Raw genomic sequence first — 21,498 nt, 5'->3', positions numbered from 1 at the left:
CAAAAAAAAAAAAAAAAAAAAAAAAAAAAAAAAAAAAAAACAAGGGTAGGATAAAAAAGACATAGTATGTTACACATGAAAATGTACCCCACAAACCATATATTAAATGTTGCTGTAGCATGTCCATTGTAGGTTTTAGCATGTCCAATTATACAACTGTGATACAATAAAAACACACCCTGTATAATGAGTTTTTTTTATGAATAATATACTCACTAGACATAGCTACATGTGTCTTCTCTGGAGATGCTAGTTTTTCATTAACGAATCCTGATAATTTACCACTGGTTGTACATAGGCAATGAATTTGTGCACTAGCCCAGCCCAAACTTTCCAGTGTATCTCTGGAAAGAGGAAAGAAGAATCAACTATCTCCTCTGCAGGGAGCAAATGATGTGTCTACAAAAAGCAAACATTTGATTATCTTTCTTTATTATTATCTGGCATAAGTAGGTATTTTATTAATTGTTTGATACAAAACAGTTAGTTTTCACAACACAATTTCTGCAAATACCTAATTAAGTACATTATTTTATGGGTGCCAAGGTAGGTATACACTCTTCAAAATCGGTACCTACTACCTACCTAAAAAATAGAAAGTAAAAAAAAAAAAAAAACAAGGGTATAAAACCGGCCCCTCCCAAAAAAAAAAAAAAAAAAAAAAAAAAAAAAAAAAAAAAAAACAAGGGTAGGATAAAAAAGACATAGTATGTTACACATGAAAATGTACCCCACAAACCATATTAAATGTTGCTGTAGGCTGTAGCATGTCCATTGTAGGTTTTAGCATGTCCAATTATACAACTGTGATAAAATAAAAACACACCCTGTATAATAAGTTGTTTTTTTTATGAATAATATACTCACTAGACATAGCTACATGTGTCTTCTCTGGAGATGCTAGTTTTTCATTAACAAATCCTGATAATTTACCACTGGTTGTACATAGGCAATGAATTTGTGCACTAGCCCAGCCCAAACTTTCCAGTGTATCTCTGGAAAGAGGAAAGAAGAATCAATATTAAACCAGTGCTCCTCAAAGTTGTTGCCACCACAGCCCACTTCAATCTTTCCGTGGCACAACTTTGAGAAGCACTGGTTTAAGGTCACAATGTAACTGCTTAGGTTTTTGGTGACTGCTATTATATCCTCCATTCAACAAGCTACTCATATTAACCTTACCCAGTCTGAGTAGGGCTGGGACTAGCAAATAGTACACAGATGGTAACCCATTTTTTTTTTTTTTTTTTTTTAGAACCAGAATACGGAAACTTTAGGCCTGAAAAGTGAAAAAGTGGACTTTTTGCTGTGTTTTCTGAACAGGTTTTTTGGGGCATAGCAGGAGTTTCGGTTAGTTTATATGAACCTAAGGCCATATTGCGGATTCACATACATTTTACATATATCTAATTATCTGTCTATTTTTCAGGCCATAATACAGGGTGTTCCAAAATTAAAAAAAAAAAAAAAAAAAAAACGTAATTATGGGCCAATAAAACATTAAAAACGGGTAAAAAAACGCGATCTCTCCTTGAAACCAACCAGGAAAAACTCAGTTTATCATATTCAGATTCAGTGGACCTCGAAAACCCCAAATTGATTAAAAGTTGCTTGCAACTTCTCAGGTCGCTTCATTTTGCTGTAAAAGTGTCATGTAGAGTTCGTTATAGTTCTTATAGGCTGGTAGCCACCATCTTATGATGTCATTTTGCCGGAGCATACAACTAAGTCTTCAGCCTTTTTGTGTGTGGAAATCACTACAATTTGCTTAGAGGCGACTAGTCGAAGTCATATATAGCCTTTGATATCAGTATTGTCCATAGGGTAATGGATTATTATTATTATTATTTACTCTTTATTGTTTATAATTACATGTACACAAAATACACAGAAATTACAAGCAAGGGCCGAAATTATTGCCTAAGGCAATCTCTACCATTCAACCCTAAAACAAACAATGTGCCACATAGTTACAATAATGAGATTAAGTTTTAAAGGTCTAAAAAAAAAAAAAAAAAAGAGGAAGGTGTTTGAGAAGAGGAAGAAGAAGGAATAACAAGAAAGAAGAAGGAAGTAACTTAGGGTAGAAACACACTATTATTGGGTACAATTGTCCTACATACTGGACTCCGCACACAGGAATTTCGTCAGAAAGACCCCCATGTCAGAAAGATGAAGTTCAAAATTTTCCCGTAGCATTGTAGACCTTACCACTTACAGTTCCCTCTATCAAACCTCTTAAAATAAAACTAAAATAACTATCGAGGAATCATTATTTAATTAAGTATCTTCAAGAAGTAAAATTAAAAAATTAAAAGACAATTGAGATTCGACTATCAACAAAATATTTGGTGAGCTTTCGAGAATACTCAGATTCTCATCATCAGACCAATAACGCGAGAGAGGTGTTTACTCTACGAGCGCTGGAGTTGAAGTGCTGGAGAGTTCTTATAGGCAGTTGATTTGATTTAGACGTTGATGGAGAGATGTAAGTTAGTGGAAGAGATGTAGATTAAGCATCCGTACAGAATATTTCAGAATATTTTACTAGGTGTAGCTAGGTAACTAAAGGTGAAAGGCGGATATATCTGTATATCATAGAGACATAGAGGATCATAGGCACTTACCTAATGCGAATTACTTCTTATCACGGAAATTTCAAACATAGGTATCATTGGTATCAAATCCACATAGCTATCCATCCATCTCCATCACTGATAACTGATAAGACGTAAGACGTATGTGAACTTGTGAACATGGCCATCTCTTTCACGGTTTTAGCAACCAAGAAATCGGCCTTGAAAAATTGACCAATGAAAGACGAATTATTTTGTAAACAAATGCTTTCATTGGTTGATCAAATCTCTGATCACAAAAAAATCGCTTCTTTGAATAAAAGTTGCTCTCAAAAGTGGCTGGCTTCACAAAGGTTTTAGTTCAAATTTTTACTTCTTTTTTGTTCGATTTGGAAAATTGGATTATTTTTTCATTAGGTATCTGTGGAATACTGTGGATTTTCCTTTTCCTTTTTCCTTTCAGCTTTCAGCCCAGAAATCAGAGCCTAGGAAGTTTGCATTGCTTGGGAAAATACGTGAAGATTAAATTCATACTTGCATGTTCATGAAAATACTGAAAGTAAGTTGAAATTCAGGTAAATTAGGAAGGCTGTGCCTAACCTTTTCTTCAACACTTACCCATGGACATACAATTTAAGAGCAAAACTTTCTGTAAACTTTAGTCAATGAAGAATGGACTAAAATCAGTTGAAAAACTCTGCATGGGTAGAGTGAAACTTGATGTTTCAAGATTGTGAAAGTGTTTCACGATCTTGTGCTGTGGGTTTGTGCATCAATAAGATTGTTAGGATGTAAAAGCCCAAGACGCTACTCTAAAGAGCAACCCAAATACAGTTAAAATTATTTTCTCATTATCAAACTCATCTCAACAGTGTAGGGAACTTCATTTGTCCCAAGCAAAGCTCCCTTGCAAGTAACACTAGTGTAATGTGTTTGTGCACTTTTATTTCTGTGCATTTCTAAAACATAACTTTTTAAAGACACATTTTTGAAGTTTTAACTTCAGATTTGGATTTTTCCTCAACTTTTTATGTTTAAATGGACCTTTTTTAAATATTTTTTCCCCAAATGCAACAGTTTTATTACCGTTCCGAGAACGAACATTATCCCATCAGGATAAAATCCGCCCCGGGCGGGAATCGAACCCGCGGCCTAGCACTTACAAGGCAGACGTACTACCAACTAAGCTAACTAGGCTGGCTCTGTAAACTTTAGTCAATGAAGAATGGACTAAAACCAGTTGAAAAACTCTGCATTGGCAGAGTGAAACCCGATGTTTCAAGATTGTGAAAGTGTTTCACGATCTTGTGCTGTGGGTTTGTGCATCAATTAGATTGTTAGGACGTAAAAGCCTAAGATGCTACTCTAAAGAGCAACCCAAATACAGTTAACATTATTTTCTCATTATCAAACTCATCTCAACAGTGTAGGGAACTTCATTTGTCCCAAGCAAAGCTCCCTTGCAGGTAACACTAGTGTAATGTGTTTGTCCACTTTTATTTCTGTGCATTTCTAAAACATAACTTTTTAAACACACATTTTTGAAGTTTTAACTTCAGATTTGGATTTTTCCTCAACTTTTTATGTTAAAATTGACCTTTTTAAAATATTTTTTCCCCAAATGCAACAGTTTTATTGTGTTTTTGTTCTTTCAATTCCAGCAAAAGGTTCAAAGATGGCAAAACTAACAGCACAAAAAATATTTGAGATAGAACAGGAAGTTAATAAACTGGATACATCAAGGTTTTCCGTTGTATCTGAAGTGCAGTAAGTAATATACCTCCCTTATAAAATCTACACAACTGTGAATATTGAAGAGCCAAGTTCCTAACTACCTCACAAAAACATCTGCTTTTTACTGTACCTACCTAATTGTAAAAAAAAGTGGCATGTTGGGTTTTGGTATCTTATATTATAAGAACGAGATCCATTCACAGTTCACATTTCATAGCATATCCCAGCTCATTCCCAACTTTTAAAAAAGAAATAACTTGGGAAAATTATTAATTTTATATACATAAATAATTAACAAAAAAAAAGAAAGAAAATCTAATAAAACACGGGTTTTGTTTTTTTTCTCCCCCAGCCGTTTGAAAACAGCAACCCAGTTCCTCCCAGTCAGCGTAAACCTATCCGTACCTCTGAGCAGGATAATCAACCGGTGAAACGACCTGACAGGTGAGCTTAACATATTGAAATATTTTGAACTCGTCTTCAAAATTTCATTAAAATCGGACCGACCGTGAAAGAGTTATATCGAAACCATCAACGAAAACAAACAAAAAATGCCAAGTTGAAAGTTTTAACTTGAAATTTACACATTTCGTTCGCTCATTAATTTCTTAGCGGAAATCGAACCCGCGACCTAGCGCTTACAAGGCTGCCTTTTTTTTCTTTCTTTGAAGAGGTTTGATAAAAGGAACTGTAACAGCTAAGGTCTTGTCGTCCCGAAATCGAAGAGAGAAAGTTTTCCGTTGTATCTGAAGTGCAGTAAGTAATATACCTCCCTTATAAAATCTACTCAACTGTGAATATTGAAGAGCCGAGTTCCTAACTACCTCACAAAAACATCTGCTTTTTTACTGTACCTACCTAATTGTAAAAAAGTGGCATGTTGAGTTTTGGTATTAGGTATATTAACTGAGAGAAAGTCTTTGTTGATCTAGGTTGATCTATATTTGGGCATACGAGAAGATGTTGGGAATCCTAGACGGAGCCACAGTAACAGGATACTTTCATCTTCATGTACAAGATTCCATTTCTTTATTCTGTATTTGCACCTTGACACCCCACTTCTGACAAAAGTTTTCTGAATGGCAATTTTTTTTGGATCCTGTCTTCCTTCTTTCTTCGATTTCGGGACGATAAGACCATAGCAGTTACAGTTCCCTCTGTCAAACCTCTTTAAAAAAAAAAAATATATATTACACGTTAATAAATACTTACACGTTAATAAATTCTGTGACATGACTTGGACTCGAATCACCAACCTCCAAATCCAAAGTCCACCGCGTCAACCACTACACTACTGAGATTGATAAAAAGATGAAAGCCTTTCATTTGTATTGTTTTCCTCCAGCTGTGGGTCTATAAACTGTCTAGCTGTGGGAACTAACCAAGTAACCAGCCAAGCTATGTACCTGGCAGTTTTTCAAAGGGTTCTTTCTGCTAATTATGATCCACCCAAATTTAGCCCACTTAGACTATTCCTGGAAAATCGGTTAAACAGACATTTTAAAGAACAATCTCTTACCTTCAATTGCTTGAAGATTCCACAGCTTTTGGATATTTCTTTCGTGTTTTTTTCAATCAAGTTCTAAACCTCTTCAAAAAAAGATGGATTTGTCCTGGGGTAATTATGATCCACCTATATCTATGGATTTAAAACGTAGCGAGAGCTTCTAAAGAAAGGAAATTTAGGCCTCATATGAGTTTTAAAAACCTTCTAATCTATTGTGGCCTCTAAGCCCCTAAATTTAGGGACTTAAACCCTTAGAATAAATGGGTGTGGGTCTATAAACTGTCTAGCTGTGGGAACTAACCAAGTAACCAGCCAAGCTATGTACCTGGCAGTTTTTCAAAGGGTTCTTTCTGCTTTTGAAAAATGAGCACAAGTCCTCACGATGGTTGACTGCGGTTCAGGACGGGCCAATTAAACACGGCTAGAGACCATCACCTCGGTGTATGGCAGACAAAAAAGATATACAGTCGAACCTGGATAAACGAGACCTGGATAAAAACCTCTGTAAACGAGAAAATGTCAACTTTTTCTTTTTTAATTTTTTTTTTTTTTTTTTTTTTTTTTTTTTACTGTTCCTGTTGTTAAAATGAGACAACTAAAACAATACTAATGCCTGCGTAACTACTCACTAAATTACTGATTCTCAGGAGAACAAAAAAAAGTTAAAAGATTATTTTTTGGATCATAACTACCCCGACCCACCCTATGTTATACATGTGTAAAAATTATGACATGCATTTTATAACCGTTATGCACTGGCTAATAATGCTTTCCGTTCTTTTTCCTTCCAGTGAAGAAAAAGAAAATCGCAAGAGTCCAGTCAAATCCAGTCAGTCAAAAGATCTGGGTGTAAAAACTAAAAAATCATCAGCTAGTGGTGCTGACATAAAGAGTAATGCAAAGAATGGAGTTCATGAGGCTGGTATCAATAGCATGGACAGTAAGTTATCTCAGGAAATACTCCATGACTAACTTCACACTTCTCAAAACTAATTAAAAGAAATGTTTATTTTTTTTAGTAAGTAATGCGTTGACTGACCCTTGCTTCTCGTAGAACTAATTGTAAATTTTATTGACATTAATGGTACTAAGTTATCTCAGGAAATACTCCATGACTAACTTCACACTTCTCAAAACTAATTAAAAGAAATGTTTATTTTTTTTAGTAAGTAATGCATTGACTGACCCTTGCTTCTTGTAGAACTAATTGTGAATTTTATTGACATTAATGGTATAGACTATAGAGTTTGTAGTACAGAGATCACTTACCTACTTCTTAACTTCTTGTTGACATAGCCAGCCAAATACCTCCATAAAATACCATATATTTTGATGTCACAATGTGTCAATGTTTGTTACAGAGTATATAATCAAGCCAGAAGATAAGTACGAACCCGCGACCCCCTCCATCTCGAGCTCAGAGCTACACAAGATTCTAAACAATCGGAATGTGCTACTGATAGACTGTAGACCTCAACAGGAGTACAACTCTTGTACACTCAAAACTAGCGCTGAGAATTTGATAAATGTGCCTGAGGAAATCAATGTTAAAGGGTGAGTCATGAAAACTAATACTTTCAAAAATCATCCACATTCAAATGGGGTTCATTAGTCCGTCAAATTACAATACTAATAATAAAAGGTATAGGGACGGACTATTGTATTCGATTCGGTGTCTGTCTGTCAGTCTGTCTGTCTTGTCAAACCTTTCCGAGCCTGAATTTCTGTGTTCTATCCGTGCCTTATGTTCCTGTTAATACCAATGTTTTTCCTGCCCTGGAAATCTCTGCTTGTTCCAGCCTTGAACCTTAAGCCGAAGCTATTGTGTGTGCTAGTTCCGGCCCTGGAGTATTGTATTTCTCTTAAATGTGTGTCTCCAAGAGGATTCGAACCTGAAGACTTCTTACTTATTAGATCAACTTGAGGCTGTGTAGTTCTTTCCCTAATGCTAGTATGTGAGAGAGAGGGAGAGAGGGAGAGAGAGAGAGAGAGAGAGAGAGAGAGAGGGAGAGAGAGAGAGAGAGAGAAAGCATTATTGCTACACTCGAATAGAATTCACCATTGTCATACAGGGTGGTTGGTTTGTCTGACTGGGGGGGGGACTTTAAATAGGGAGGATACCAGCCTGAAATTTTCCTTAAGAAATAGCATGCCCATCCCGTAGTATGTCCCTCATCAGATGAGTAAGAAGAGACAGCACTTTCACTTGAGTGCCGGGTCAACACGAGAACATCAAACGTTTGAAATCGAAATACGATTGCAAAATTTTTTCGATTGCAAATATTTCAACGGGTTACTTTCTGGTGTTCTCGTGTTGACCCAGAACCTAAATGGGAAGTATTGTGTCTCTTCTCGCCCATTTTTACAAGTTCGGCCATGCCTTTTCTACAAGTTTGGCCATGCCTCGGGATGAACTAGCGGGATTCCGGAGCGAAGCGACGGAATTCAGCTAGTGTATAAATAAATCTCTGTGATACCCATATACTTTGCGGTGTAGCTTCTGCTGACACACGGGGCAGTACCAAGTCATAGACTTAGGTCCCGGGTTAGGTTCAACACCGCCCATGATCAGTAGAATTTGGAGCAGAGTGGCTGGTATGTTCTGCTACTTAGTTAAATAAATAAAAATTTCTTTTCTTTGTGTTACTATATCAAAACTTTGGTGCTCACTGCAGCATTGTAGGATTTTTCCAAATACATATATCACAATAATCCAGCTCCCAATTACCTACCATGCTGGCACCGGTCGCTATGCGCATTTATATTACATAGCTACTCATTTTCCTCACGAGGCTGAGTGGGCCCCGTAACGGCCAGTCACGGAATCAATCATTTGCATGATACAAATTTCTTGACCCCGCCGGGAATCGAACCCGGGTCTCCCGCGTGCAAGGCGAGCGCAGTGACCACTACGCCATGGGAGGCTGCTTCAACGTTATTTTTTTTTTTTTTTGCAACCTTTTAGCGACATTTTAGGGGATTTGGGGACCGTTTTGGATGTTTTTGAGTGCGCCAATGCACTTTTTGGGTACTTTTACATCGGAATAGGACTCTATCTCGAAAAAAAATTGTCATTTGGTTGAGCTTCTATAATTTTCGCGGGCAGCCATTTTTTCGTGATGTGACGTCAGTTCATGCGAGGTCGGATACATGACGTCAGTTCAACGTACCTTTGAGCGACATTTTAGGGGATTTAGGGACCGTTTTGGATGTTTTTGAGTGCGCCAATGCACTTTTTGGGTACTTTTACATCGGAATAGGACTCTATCTCGAAAAAAAATTTCATTTGGTTGTGCCCCATTGGAGAGGTTGGCAAATTTTGCGCCTCTGTAGTTCCATCCCGTATGAAATTGTCTGGGTCTTTTAGCACACACTTGAAGATAAGGCAAGAAGCAACAGAAGTACAATATTCTATCTCTCGCCATAGAATAGAAACGTAAGGCCCTGTCTTCTGGCGTAGATCCAAAAATAAAACTCTTGTGTGTACGAAATACGAATGTATGGTTGTATTCATGAATTTGGAATTCGAGCACTTGGAAAAGATTCTTCTTTCTTGTTTTTGTTTTAACCTAAATACGAGTTTTTGCATTTTATCTATGCCGATGGCGTTATGAGTTATGGATCTTTTTATAACTTTGTTGTAACTGTGCGTATAGTGCGGCCTAATGTGTGTGTTTTTTCTTCTAAATTGTTACCTAGTTTCTGTTAAATTATTACCCGTGTATTTGACAAAGTAACTTTTACAGAGTCAACCATCCAGATGGCCAGTTGTGTTTTGTTCAGTGTGTTTGGGATGTGGTACTCACCATTTGAGACCAGTGTCCTATAACGTAAGGTGACGAGACAAAAGAAGTTTTGGTGTCCCGTTCCGTTCATAATTCTGTAGGTATCCCTCATGTTTATCTGTGCCTACCTCAAATACATCATTTGTAACTTTTGCTCGATCCTCCCCCCTCCCCATAACCTGAAGTGATCCAGACAAAAGCATTCTTAACCAGCCTAGTTAGCTTGAACGGTAGCTCGTCTACCTTATAAATGCGCTAGGCCGCGGGTTCGATTTCCGCCCGGGGCGGATTTTATTCTGAACAAATAAAGTTCGTTCTCGGAACGGCTGGCTTTCTCCTAATCCTGTCTTTCTTCTCTGTTCGCTTTCGGGACGATAAAACCTTAGCATTTACAGTTCCCTCTATCAAACCTCTTGAAAAAAAGAAGAAAAAACCACACACACACTTGGTGTCCCGTTAAGAAATCCGTACCTCCCTCCCATTTTCCCGTATATTGGCCGTATTAACCTATAATATATGTCCTATATCTCCCTATGTAATGTCCATTCCACCCCCGTTCTCGAGATTATGAGAGAAAGTTGTTACACGAAAACACACAATTATAATCATAACCTTGCGACAAAACACACTCACTTTTTTCGAATTCTAAAATTAGATTGATATCGTTTTTTCGATGAATTGTGCTAAATACCTTCCCGTGTTGATTTAATATAACATTGAGAAATAGAAATAGTATTGTGTGCTTCTTCCCCTTCTTATTTGATCGTGGGAGTTCAGTTTCCGTACGTTTTTGTTGAAAACTTTCTAACTTCTAAAATTAGATTGATATCGTTTTTTCGATGAATTGTGCTAAATACCTTCCCGTGTTGATTTAATATAACATTGAGAAATAGAAATCGTATTGTGTGCTTCTTTTCTTCTTCCCCTTCTTATTTGATCGTGGGAGTTCAGTTTCCGTACGTTTTTCTAGAAAACTTTCTAATTTAAGTGCGACTTTTTCTGATTTTGACGACGGGATGTGGGAAAATCCGTTTTTCTGTGCTTATTTTGTAGCAAACTTAAATTTAACCGATTGGTGACGACAATAGTTTTCGGGTGTGTTTTAAAATAAACCTATTAATGAGTAATTCTTGTTCATGTTGAATGAAAGTTAATATGAAGATGTTCAAGATCTTTGGCTAAATATGGAGTTAATGATAGGAACAAATAGAATTGGTTCATGTGGGAAAATCCGTTTTTCTGTGCTTATTTTGTAGCAAACTTAAATTTAACCGATTGGTGACGACAAAAGTTTCCGGGTGTGTTTTAAAATAAACTCATAATGAGTAATTCTTGTTCATGTTGAATGAAAGTTAATATGAAGATGTTCAAGATCTTTGGCTAAATATGGAGTTGATGTATCGTTTTTTCGATGAATTGTGCTAAATACCTTCCCGTGTTGATTTAATATAACATTGAGAAATAGAAATAGTATTGTGTGCTTCTTTTCTTCTTTCCCTTCTTATTTGATCGTGGGAGTTCAGTTTCCGTACGTTTTTCTAGAAAACTTTCTAATTTAAGAGCGACTTTTTCTGATTTTGACGACGGGATGTGGGAAGTTCCGTTTTTCTGTGCTTATTTTGTAGCAAACTTAAATTTAACCGATTGGTGACGACAAAAGTTTCCGGGTGTGTTTTAAAATAAACTCATAATGAGTAATTCTTGTTCATGTTGAATGAAAGTTAATATGAAGATGTTCAAGATCTTTGGCTAAATATGGAGTTAATGAAAAGAACAAATAGAATTGGTTCATTTGTTTCCATTGTTGAAAAACACATTTGAGATTAATTAAATATTGAATCATGAACAATAACAGAAATTTAATAAGTTAAAAGAAGCACTAAATAAGCCAAAATTAAAACTTGGAATTTTAAAGTTCCCCCCATCACAATAAGCAATGAAATAATTTCATAACTAACACTAAAATTAACAAAACCTCAATGAAAAATTAGAATGCCCTGAAATTGAAACTCTGTGAATCATGTGGCTAAAAACAATGTAATTGCTATGTTCTAAGAGTAAAAGAACACGAGCCATACTCTTAGCTCTTACTTTTTTAGAATGTCGTGTAGTTGAAAACAATGTAATCGCTATCAATCAAGAGAAAACCAAACACAAAAATGGTGGACAAGCTGGACTATCGACGGCACAGTTTGAGTCGGCTCTACAAGGACGACAAAAGCTACAAGGATAACTTCAGTCGGACCTACAACAGCGAGAATGTGGAGAAGATCCTAAGCAAAACGCGAAGTCTGATTTCCGACTTTGATTCGGGCAAGAGTGGCGTGAGCAGTGTGTATTCGACCTTGCCCCCTCGATTCCGACTGTCGGGCTCCAAGTATAGCAGGTAACGTGAGGAAGTACATCGTACACGAAAATTTGGACCGATTGCAATATACTTTCTCATCACCCTGTATAGGTTCGGAATACATATTGGTAATAGAAAGTAAAAAGCCCACTCCGAGGCTTAGGTGTAGGGCAAACAGTCCTAAAAGTGGGTTTAAGCTTATACGAATATACAAGGAAGTACGTGGTAGAGTTTTCGTCGGGCTCCAAGTATAGCAGGTAACGTGAGGAAGTACATCGTACACGAAAATTTGGACCGATTGCAATACTTTCTCATCACCCTGTATAGGTTCCCTATACATATTGGTGAAACACCAAAAAGTGAAATGAAAAGTGTGGTTCTTACCTCGTAACTGATAAGATAGGGCTTACCAGAAAGTGAGTCAGGATATAGAACAAAGGATACTTCCTTGTAAATTTAAAAAATAAATAAAGTCATATTCAAAAAAATCAAATCAAAAAATCAAATAGAAAGTAAAAAGCCCACTCCGAGGCTTAGGTGTAGGGCAAACAGTCCTAAAAGTGGGTTTAAGCTTATACGAGTCGGGCTCCAAGTATAGCAGGTAACGTGAGGAAGTACATCGTACACGAAAATTTGGACCGATTGCAATACTTTCTCATCACCCTGTACAGGTTCCGTATACATATTGGTAATGGAAAGTAAAAAGCCCACTCCGAGGGTTAGGTGTAGGGCAAACAGTCCTAAAAGTGGGTTTAAGCTTATACGAATATACAACGAAGTACGTGGTAGAGTTTTTGCACTTGGTCAGTCTCATTTAACTTGAGAATTTTTTAGGGAGGCTTAAATTGGAAACCAATCCAATGTTTTTATAGGGATAGGGAGAGAATGCGAACTTTATTACATAGTTCTCACCTCTATAAACCTCTGTCCCGTGATAACCTCCTGGTTCCCGCGTTCATCCGGTTTTCAGTTCCTACATCTCGAGCGGGTCCTCAGTGTCTAGTCGCAGCTATAAATCCCGCTCCCCCTCCTACTCAAGCTCAACGGTCAAGTCCCCCTCTCTCGCCCGACGCTCTCTCTATGAGCCTCGCTCCGTCTCTCCCTCTCCCGCGCTACAGAGCACCCCCCGGTCCGCGTCTATCACCAACGGAGACATTGAACGCTCGCCGGTGAGCAGCGCTCTCCCGCCGCGGATTATCAGTGACCTGTGCATTCCCAAGGCCGGCGCGGCGGGCGGGTCTAGCGCGGTGAATGGTCTCCCGCCTCCCTCTCACAGGAGATCCTCGGCCACCTTGTCCCCCGCCGCGTTGAGTAGTGCAGGCTCTGCGTCTATCAACGTACCGCCCGCCCTCGCATCATCCCTATCCAATAGTGTCAAGTATGAGCGATGCTACAATGATCTGCTGTCCCGAATCAATCATATCAAGGTAGAGACCCGCTCCGCTGATCCTTCAACATGTGTGTGTTTTCATCTTGTACCTACAATATTCTACGTGTGTAAGCTCCAGCCCGGGACTATTGTGTGTTTCTCAGCAGGGCCGTATCCAGGGGGGGAAGAGTTCAAACAGTGATGTACCGCGATGCTACAATGATCTGCTGTCCCGAATCAATCATATCAAGGTAGAGACCCGCTCCGCTGATCCTTCAACATGTGTGTGTTTTCATATTGCACCTACAATATTCTACGTGTGTAAGCTCCAGCCCGGGACTATTGTGTGTTTCTCAGCAGGGCCGTATCCAGGGGGGAAGAGTTCAAACAGTGATGTACCGGGAGAAGGGGTGGATACTTCCAATTTTCGGAGTCCGCCCCGCAAAATTAAGCCTGACCCCCTCGCTCCCCTAAATACGGCCTTGCCACTCAGTGTTGTATTAACTAATCATATTAATCTGTGCTTGTCTATTCCGAGCCTGAATTTCTGTGTTCTATCCGTGCCTTATGTTCCTGTTAATACCAATGTTTTTCCTGCCCTGGAAATCTCTGCTTGTTCCGGCCTTGACCCTTAAGCCGAAGCTATTGTGTGTGCCAGTTCCGGCCCTGAAGTATTGTATTTCTCTTAAATGTGTGTCTCCCAGAGGATTCGAACCTGAAGACTTCTTACTTGTTAGATCAACTTGAGGCTCTGTAGTTCTTTCCCTAATGCTAGTATGTAAAATGCTAATAAAATAACATAATGCTTTTGAGTTTAATTAAGTCTGGACTTGTGTTTTTCTTCTAACCATATCTAACCCAGTATTTCCCAACATTTTTTTCTTCTCTCGATGTTCTAGATATCTCTGACCTCGATGAACTATACAAATATCGACTATTGTAGAAGTACTACCTTCTTTCTATTTAAGGAACTTTACAAATAATGTCGTCTGTAGATTTTTTTACCAAAGACTATGTCTCACTTACGGTTAATACATAATATATGTACCATTCAAGTTCCACGCTCCTCCCTGCCAATTCAAGATTAATTAAGTCTGGACTTGTGTTTTTCTTCTAACCATATCTAACCCAGTATTTCCCAACATTTTTTTCTTCTCTCGATGTTCTAGAAACCTTCTATCTAAGGAACTCTACAAATAATGTCGTCTGTAGATTTTTTTTACCAAAGACTATGTCTCACGGTTAATACATAATATAAGAACAATTCAAGTTTTAAGGAGCGCGGTAGCGCTCCGCCCTGCCAATTGAAGAAAGTTTGACAACGCTACTAAGATATATTGTACGCCACATGCCAAGTAGCCATTTTTTAATTAAGTCTGGACTTGTGTTTTTCTTCTAACCATATCTAACCCAGTATTTCCCAACATTTTTTTCTTCTCTCGATGTTCTAGAAATCTCTGACCTCGATGAACTATACAAATATCGACTATTGTAGAAGTATTACCTTCTTTCTATCTAAGGAACTCTACAAAAAATGTCGTTTGTAGATTTTTTTACCAAAGACTATGTCTCACTTACGGTTAATACATAATATATGTACCATTCAAGTTCCACGCTCCGCCCTGCCAATTCAAGGGTACAAATTTTTGTCGATGGTGGGATTCGAACCCGGGACCTTCTGCATGGCAAGCAAGCGCGTTACCACTGGACTAACCGTGCCCTAAATACGAGTGCAAGTTTATCGTTGATGCCATCCTGCCCCCAAATGTATAAATAAATCTCTGTGATACCCATATACTTTGCGGTGTAGCTTCTGCTGACACACTGGGCAGTACCAAGTCATAGACATAGGTCCCGGGTTAGGTTCAACATGATCAGTAGGATATGTGTGTGTGTGTGGAGCAGAGTGGCTGGTATGTTCTGCTTCTTAGATAAAAAATGGGGCTCAACCACTTTTTTTTTCTCCCGTGATAACCTCCTGGTTCCCGCCGCGTTCATCCGGTTTTCAGTTCCTACATCTCGAGCGGGTCCTCAGTGTCTAGTCGCAGCTACTTAAGGGTTAGGTGGTAGAGAACGCCTAAGGCGTTAACTTCGCCTAGTGGTTGCCTTCCACTCAAGAGTCTATTATTATTATTATTAAGACATGCATTTTACAACCGTTATGCACTGGCTAATAATGCTTTCCGTTCTTTTTCCTTCCAGTGAAGAAAAAGAAAATCGCAAGAGTCCACTCAAATCCAGTCAGACAAAAGATCTGGGTGTAAAAACTAAAAAATCATCAGCTAGTGGTGCTGACATAAAGAGTAATGCAAAGAATGGAGTTCATGAGGCTGGTATCAATAGCATGGACAGTAAGTCATCTCAGGAAATACTCCATGACTAACTTCACACTTCTCAAAACTAATTAAATTAAATGTTTATTTTTTGTAGTAAGTAATGCATTGACTGACCCTTGCTTCTTGTAGAACTAATAGTAAATTTTATTGACATTAATGGTATAGACTATAGAGTTTGTAGTACAGAGATCACTTACATACTTCCTAACTTCTTGTTGACATAGCCAGCCAAATACCTCCATAAAATACCATATATTTTGATGTCACAATGTGTCAATGTTTGTTACAGAGTATATAATCAAGCCAGAAGATAAGTACGAACCCGCGACCCCTCGAGTGAAAACCTCTATCTCGAGCTCAGAGCTACACAAGATTCTAAACAATCGGAATGTGCTACTGATAGACTGTAGACCTCAACAGGAGTACAACTCTTGTACACTCAAAACTAGCGCTGAGAATTTGATAAATGTGCCTGAGGAAATCAATGTTAAAGGGTGAGTCATGAAAACTAATACTTTCAAAAATCAAATTAGTCCGTCAAATTACAATACTTAATAATAAAAGGTATAGGGACGGACTATTGTATTTGATTCGGTGTCTGTCTGTCTGTCTGTCTGTTCCCATAGAAGGACTTATCCAAACCTGGTCGACCTATATATCAAATTAAAAGTCTTTTTACCAGGAACACGAAAGTGGTGGTGCAAATTTTGTCCAGAAAACCAAAAAACCAAAAAAAAACTGGTTTTTGGGGGATTTTTTTTTTTCTTTTTTTTACATTTTTTCACACAAATGAGCTCACACAATCTTGAAATTTGTCGCGACGACCTATGAACTCAAAGCGAGAAAGTTTTAGATAAGCGCTCGGAGCGAACTTTATCTTAAATAGATCAGGTTCGTTCTCGGAACAGCTAACTTTTTCCTGTTCTTCTTTATTCGATTTTGGGACGATAAGACCCAACTATAACAGAACAGAAAGATGTGGTTTATTCAGTTTCTTCACAAATCTCATCGTGTTCTTATATAAGTACATAATGTTTGTACTTTTCAGGAACATTTTAGTTTCTTATAATTCCCTCTCTCTATACAGGGTGTCCCGCGAACGACTGTACAACGCTCGAGGGTTGATGCAGGACCTAAAGGGCTACCAGAAAAAGCTATCTGGACAAATCCGATTTTCAACAGGGGCGGAGTTATGAAGAATTTTCTGTTTTTCAACATTTTTCATACCTTGTCCCCTTAAAACGCCTTTATCTCTTGAACCAATAAAGATAATAAAAAACTGATTGCACCATTGAAAAGAACACAAAATTTACTAAAAGATAAGATTCCCTGTTTTGGTAAAACCCTCCCTCAAACACAACCAGAGGCTTGAGAAAAAGATTTTTTTGTATCTCTTTAAAAACTACCATTTTTTCAATTCGATTTTTCTTCAAGTTTCCACTGAAACCCATTGAATTTCTCCTGATAGAAAAGTACCCCTTTTTGCCCTCTTTAATTCCATTATCTTGAATTTTCTAAGAAACCATTATTCACGGAGATATTAACGATACAAAAGGAGAATCCGTCAATTTCCTACGTTACTATGAATCCCTATCTACCTGTTTCTTTCTATCGCCGCGCCGAATTTTCCTCCAAAAAAAAAACAACACGAACAACAAAACAAACAACAACAACAACAACAACAGGATAGCTTTGTTCTGGTAGCCTTTAGGTCCTGCATCAACCCTCAAGAGCGTTGTACAGTCGTTCGCGGGACAGCGTGTATATATGTATACTTTTTTTTTCTTGGAGATTCTAAACTTAAAAACTCATTTTCGTTGTTCGTTGATTCTCAAACCCTCCTCTCCTGTGTGTTTTGTTATTCAGATTAAGTGCCAAAAACCCTCAGGGATAAGACTAATGGCAGAAACATCAAACTCTTGTGGAGTGTTATACGGGAACACAGTTTTGATCAATCATTCTGTTTGATCAATACAGCAAGGTGAAACCTAATGGCAAGGATTCTAGTTTTTGGAGAGATTACTATTAATTATTAACGAGGTAAATTGCAAAAGATGAGTGTTCTCACCACCGTTTTTATTTCCTAGCAATGAAATAACTGCGCTACACTAGATTAATGTCGTCTGTGTCGTTAGCATGCCATCCCTTTAGTATGCATCTCTCATTCAGATGGGCGAGAAGAGACACAATACTTTCTCCATTTAACGTGCTGGGTCCAACACGAGAACACCAGAAAGTAACCCCTTTGAAATATTTGCAATCGAAAAAAACGAGTACAATTTTTGTCAATGGTTGGTATTCGAACCCGGGGACCTTCTGCATGGCAAGCAAGCGCGTTACACTGGGACTAACCATGTCGTGTATTGGGTTTCAGTATGACGTGAATACTAAATACAAGACAGCGCCAGTAACTATTGGAGGGGAGGTTTTAATGCTTGGTCTGTCATTTCCCTTCCTGACTACGAATTCAGCTAATTACAAGCAGTCTCTCCACGATATGGGATATAAGCTGCCAAGTCCAAACCAACATCTCAGTAAGTTTCTAATGATTTGTGGTAGCATGGCTAACCTAACGTTTAAACCATTGAGATGAGTTTCAAGTTTACCTCCACATTTTGCGGTTCGGGTTTGTCTGTAAATGTAAAAGGTGTGTCCACACATAGTCGACAGACCATCGATCGATGTGGACTGAACCGATTCCGCTCAAAGTTTATTGAGCTCGAGGTGAAATTGTTCTTCTAAGGAAATAATAATAATAATAATAATAATAATAATAATAATAATAATAATAATAATAATAATAATAATAATAATAAAAATATCTTATCCTATCCATTACAACAAATTTTCAGAATCAAGGAATAAGTGTAAATACCCGTTGTACGGGCCTCTCAGTCCAAAGTATCCCTTCTCCTAGGGTGCAATAGTCTTACATACTGGACCCCGCACACAGGAATTTCGTCAGAAAAGACCCCCATTTCAATCTAATGGAAATCCCTTCCTCTTCTCCGAATCCACAATTCCACAAATTTATTTCAGATGACATCACCTATCATCTGGACAGTACCTCACCAGAGCCGGATCTACCGGGAGATGATGAGGGTTCTACCCCAGTACCCGCCCCCACTACCACCCCTCAACCAGTGCCTGAGACCAAGAACATTAACCCTGCAGATACGCCCCTGGTCAGACCTAAACCTCCGCCCCAGGTGGACAGATCCAACAAGGTACGTGCTCAATAATCTATATCCTATGTTGACTAAAAGGGTTAAGGAAATCTAACAAAAAAATCAAAAATAAATTCATTAATAATTACTAATTACCTATATTGGTAGGTATGTGGATATCAAAGTACTTCTAAGTGCTTCCGTAGCATCAATTTCATTCCTTTTTCATCCAATCTTTTCACACTTCGAATGCCGCCACTGGTCGCTACGCTATAAAACTAGTTACTCAATTGTCCTCACGAGGTTGAGTGCACCCCGAACGCCAAGCACAGAGCCGAAAAAACTTCGACCCCGCCGGGAATCGAACCCGGGACCTCTGGTGTGGAAGCCAAGCTTGATACCCGCTCGGCGACCGAGGTTGGTTTGAAATTAAAAACTTAACTTACACTAAACAATAATAGTATACGTACAATCATCAGTATCGTTACATATGTAAAAATGTAAATGCAGTTTCTTTGTGTTATTACGTCACAACTTTGGTGCTCACTGCAGAATTGTAGGATTTTCCCAATATCTCAATAATCCTAAAATCCAATATTTACCTACCATGCTGGCACCGGTCGCTATGCGCATTTATATGTCATAGCTACTCATTTTCCTCACGAGGCTGAGTGGGCCCCGCAACAGCCAGTCACGGAATCAATCATTTGGATGATACAAATTTCTTGACCCCGCCGGGAATCGAACCCGGGTCTCCCGCGTGCAAGGCGAGCGCAGTGACCACTACGCCATGGGAGCTGACAAAATCTCTTAAAAAGGGATAAAATCTTCTTCTTCATGATCTTTTTCTTCCTAGCCTTTTCGTACCTAAATAAGGTCGGCGTATTTTTTTATTATACTTTTTTTTCCTTAAAAGGGGGGAAAAAATATTAAATACATAATAAGTTTCACTCACTTGTCAGCTTTCCTCTGCTCTTTGCTGATCTTCTTCTTGGTGATATGTAATATTCTGCCGGCAGTGTATAGTCTGACTTTTGAGAATCGCCTTGATATCACATCCTGTGGGAGAAGAGACAAGTCACCATAAAATACAATGAAAACTTTACGGGTTAAAAATATCTGTTAAGGATTACATTACATTGAAATGAGGGAATTTTCTGACGAAATTCCTGTGCGCGGAGTCCAGTGTGTAGGACTATTGCAGCCCAATTTGTTTAGGATAAAGTTCGCCTCGAGGGAATCGAACCCGCAATCTAGCGCTTACAAGGCAGACGAGTTACATAAATTACATTCGAAGCTAACTATACGGCTTTTTTAACAAAACATCTGAATAATTCTGACCCAAATTATGTATTCAACATTTTTGAATAATAATTTCAAGTCCCAAGCTAATTAGATGTTTTCTTCGACCTGCTAATGCTGCCACTGGTCGCTACTCGATTGAGGAAAGCCTAATGTGTTGCTACATTGACTAACCAAGTAGTGTCTCGTAACTTACCACATAGAGGTCGGTAAGGTTGTTGAATAAATTCTGTGACATGACTTGGACTCGAATCACCAACCTCCAAATCCAAAGTCCACCGCGTCAACCACTACACTACTGAGATTGATAAAAAGATGAAAGCCTTTCATTTGTATTGTTTTCCTCCAGCTGTGGGTCTATAAACTGTCTAGCTGTGGGAACTAACCAAGTAACCAGCCAAGCTATGTACCTGGCAGTTTTTCAAAGGGTTCTTTCTGCTTTTGAAAAATGAGCACAAGTCCTCACGATGGTTGACTGCGGTTCAGGACGGGCCAATTAAACACGGCTAGAGACCATCACCTCGGTGTATGGCAGACAAAAAAGATATACAGTCGAACCTGGATAAACGAGACCTGGATAAAAACCTCTGTAAACGAGAAAATGTCAACTTTTTCTATCTTTGTCTATGTTCAAACTGTAGCGCTTCGCGAGCCTCTATAAAGGAGAATTTTGAATTTCCGGACCTCTCTAAACGAGAAATTGTTCTAACTTGTTTAAATCTGTCGGTACATTTCATGAACGTGCCATACCTATTGCACTTGTAGCTTCTGGGTTTTTCAATACACATACCTACATAGAACATATATTATGTAATATCATACATACCCTAATGATCATGGTTTTCTTCAGTTAGTTCACTATTCGACTCTATAATTAGAAAAAAATAAAGACAACATAAAAAAGTAAGAGTCTATTTTCCATTTTAGTCAAAATAAGTAGGTACAATGTACATAGGTACCTAGGTACCACTATCCAATCCCTTACACTTACCACAGATGATGTAAGTACCTACCCAGATAGTACAGATTTGTTTTAACACCTTAAAAATGAATTTTTATCAAATTTAGGTATTACATACTAAAAAAAAAAAAAATAGTAATTACGAGAAACTCCTTAAACGAGAAACCTCTTTAAACGAGAAAAATGACCTAGTCCCTTGGGTTCTCGTTTATCCAGGTTCGACTGTACTCTTCTTTACTTTGCCATCACCATTCGAAGCCGCTACAACAACAATATTGTTTTCCTCCAGATTGATGAGTAACGGTAAAGTAGCGGACTCCAGAGTAGAGAGACCCAGGTTCGATGGAGGAGAATCATTGCGACCATTCGGGTCCAAGTTGACTAGGTCCAGCTCACATCCAAACCTATCACAGG

General features: G+C 38.3%; 3 protein-coding genes and 1 long non-coding RNA gene across 4 annotated transcripts in view; 3 read left to right on the top strand and 1 right to left on the bottom strand.

Moving 5' to 3' along the window:
* LOC103509347 (RAB6A-GEF complex partner protein 2) overlaps positions 1-2,747 on the bottom strand; it is a 25,391-nt gene extending 22,644 nt beyond the window's left edge. Inside the window, 1 exon segment of the mRNA XM_026823714.1 lies at positions 2,628-2,747. The gene's annotated coding sequence lies outside the window, so the exon portion shown is untranslated.
* LOC108252414 overlaps positions 1-7,629 on the top strand; it is a 14,740-nt gene extending 7,111 nt beyond the window's left edge. The window contains exons 4-6 of the mRNA XM_017444156.2: positions 6,609-6,757; positions 7,179-7,371; positions 7,617-7,629. Coding sequence (XP_017299645.1) covers positions 6,609-6,757; positions 7,179-7,371; positions 7,617-7,629 — 355 coding nt within the window. The remainder of the gene's footprint in view (positions 1-6,608; positions 6,758-7,178; positions 7,372-7,616) is intronic.
* LOC113467502 lies at positions 2,973-4,343 on the top strand. The gene is made up of 2 exons (XR_003391563.1): positions 2,973-3,135; positions 4,238-4,343. It is a non-coding gene; the product is annotated as an uncharacterized LOC113467502 (long non-coding RNA).
* Positions 7,630-11,462: 3,833 nt separating the features above from the next.
* Positions 11,463-21,498, top strand: part of LOC103509344 (ubiquitin carboxyl-terminal hydrolase 31-like) — a 36,790-nt gene continuing 26,754 nt past the window's right edge. Inside the window, exons 1-2 of the mRNA XM_017444155.2 lie at positions 11,463-11,988; positions 12,920-13,376. Coding sequence (XP_017299644.1) covers positions 11,762-11,988; positions 12,920-13,376 — 684 coding nt within the window. The 5' untranslated portion in view covers positions 11,463-11,761. The remainder of the gene's footprint in view (positions 11,989-12,919; positions 13,377-21,498) is intronic.

Source organism: Diaphorina citri, unplaced genomic scaffold (assembly GCF_000475195.1).
Source record: "Diaphorina citri unplaced genomic scaffold, Diaci psyllid genome assembly version 1.1 scaffold489, whole genome shotgun sequence".
Classification (NCBI taxonomy): domain Eukaryota; kingdom Metazoa; phylum Arthropoda; class Insecta; order Hemiptera; family Psyllidae; genus Diaphorina; species Diaphorina citri.
The sequence above is the reverse complement of the archived record's forward strand: the minus strand, read 5'-3'. Positions and strand labels throughout refer to the sequence as shown.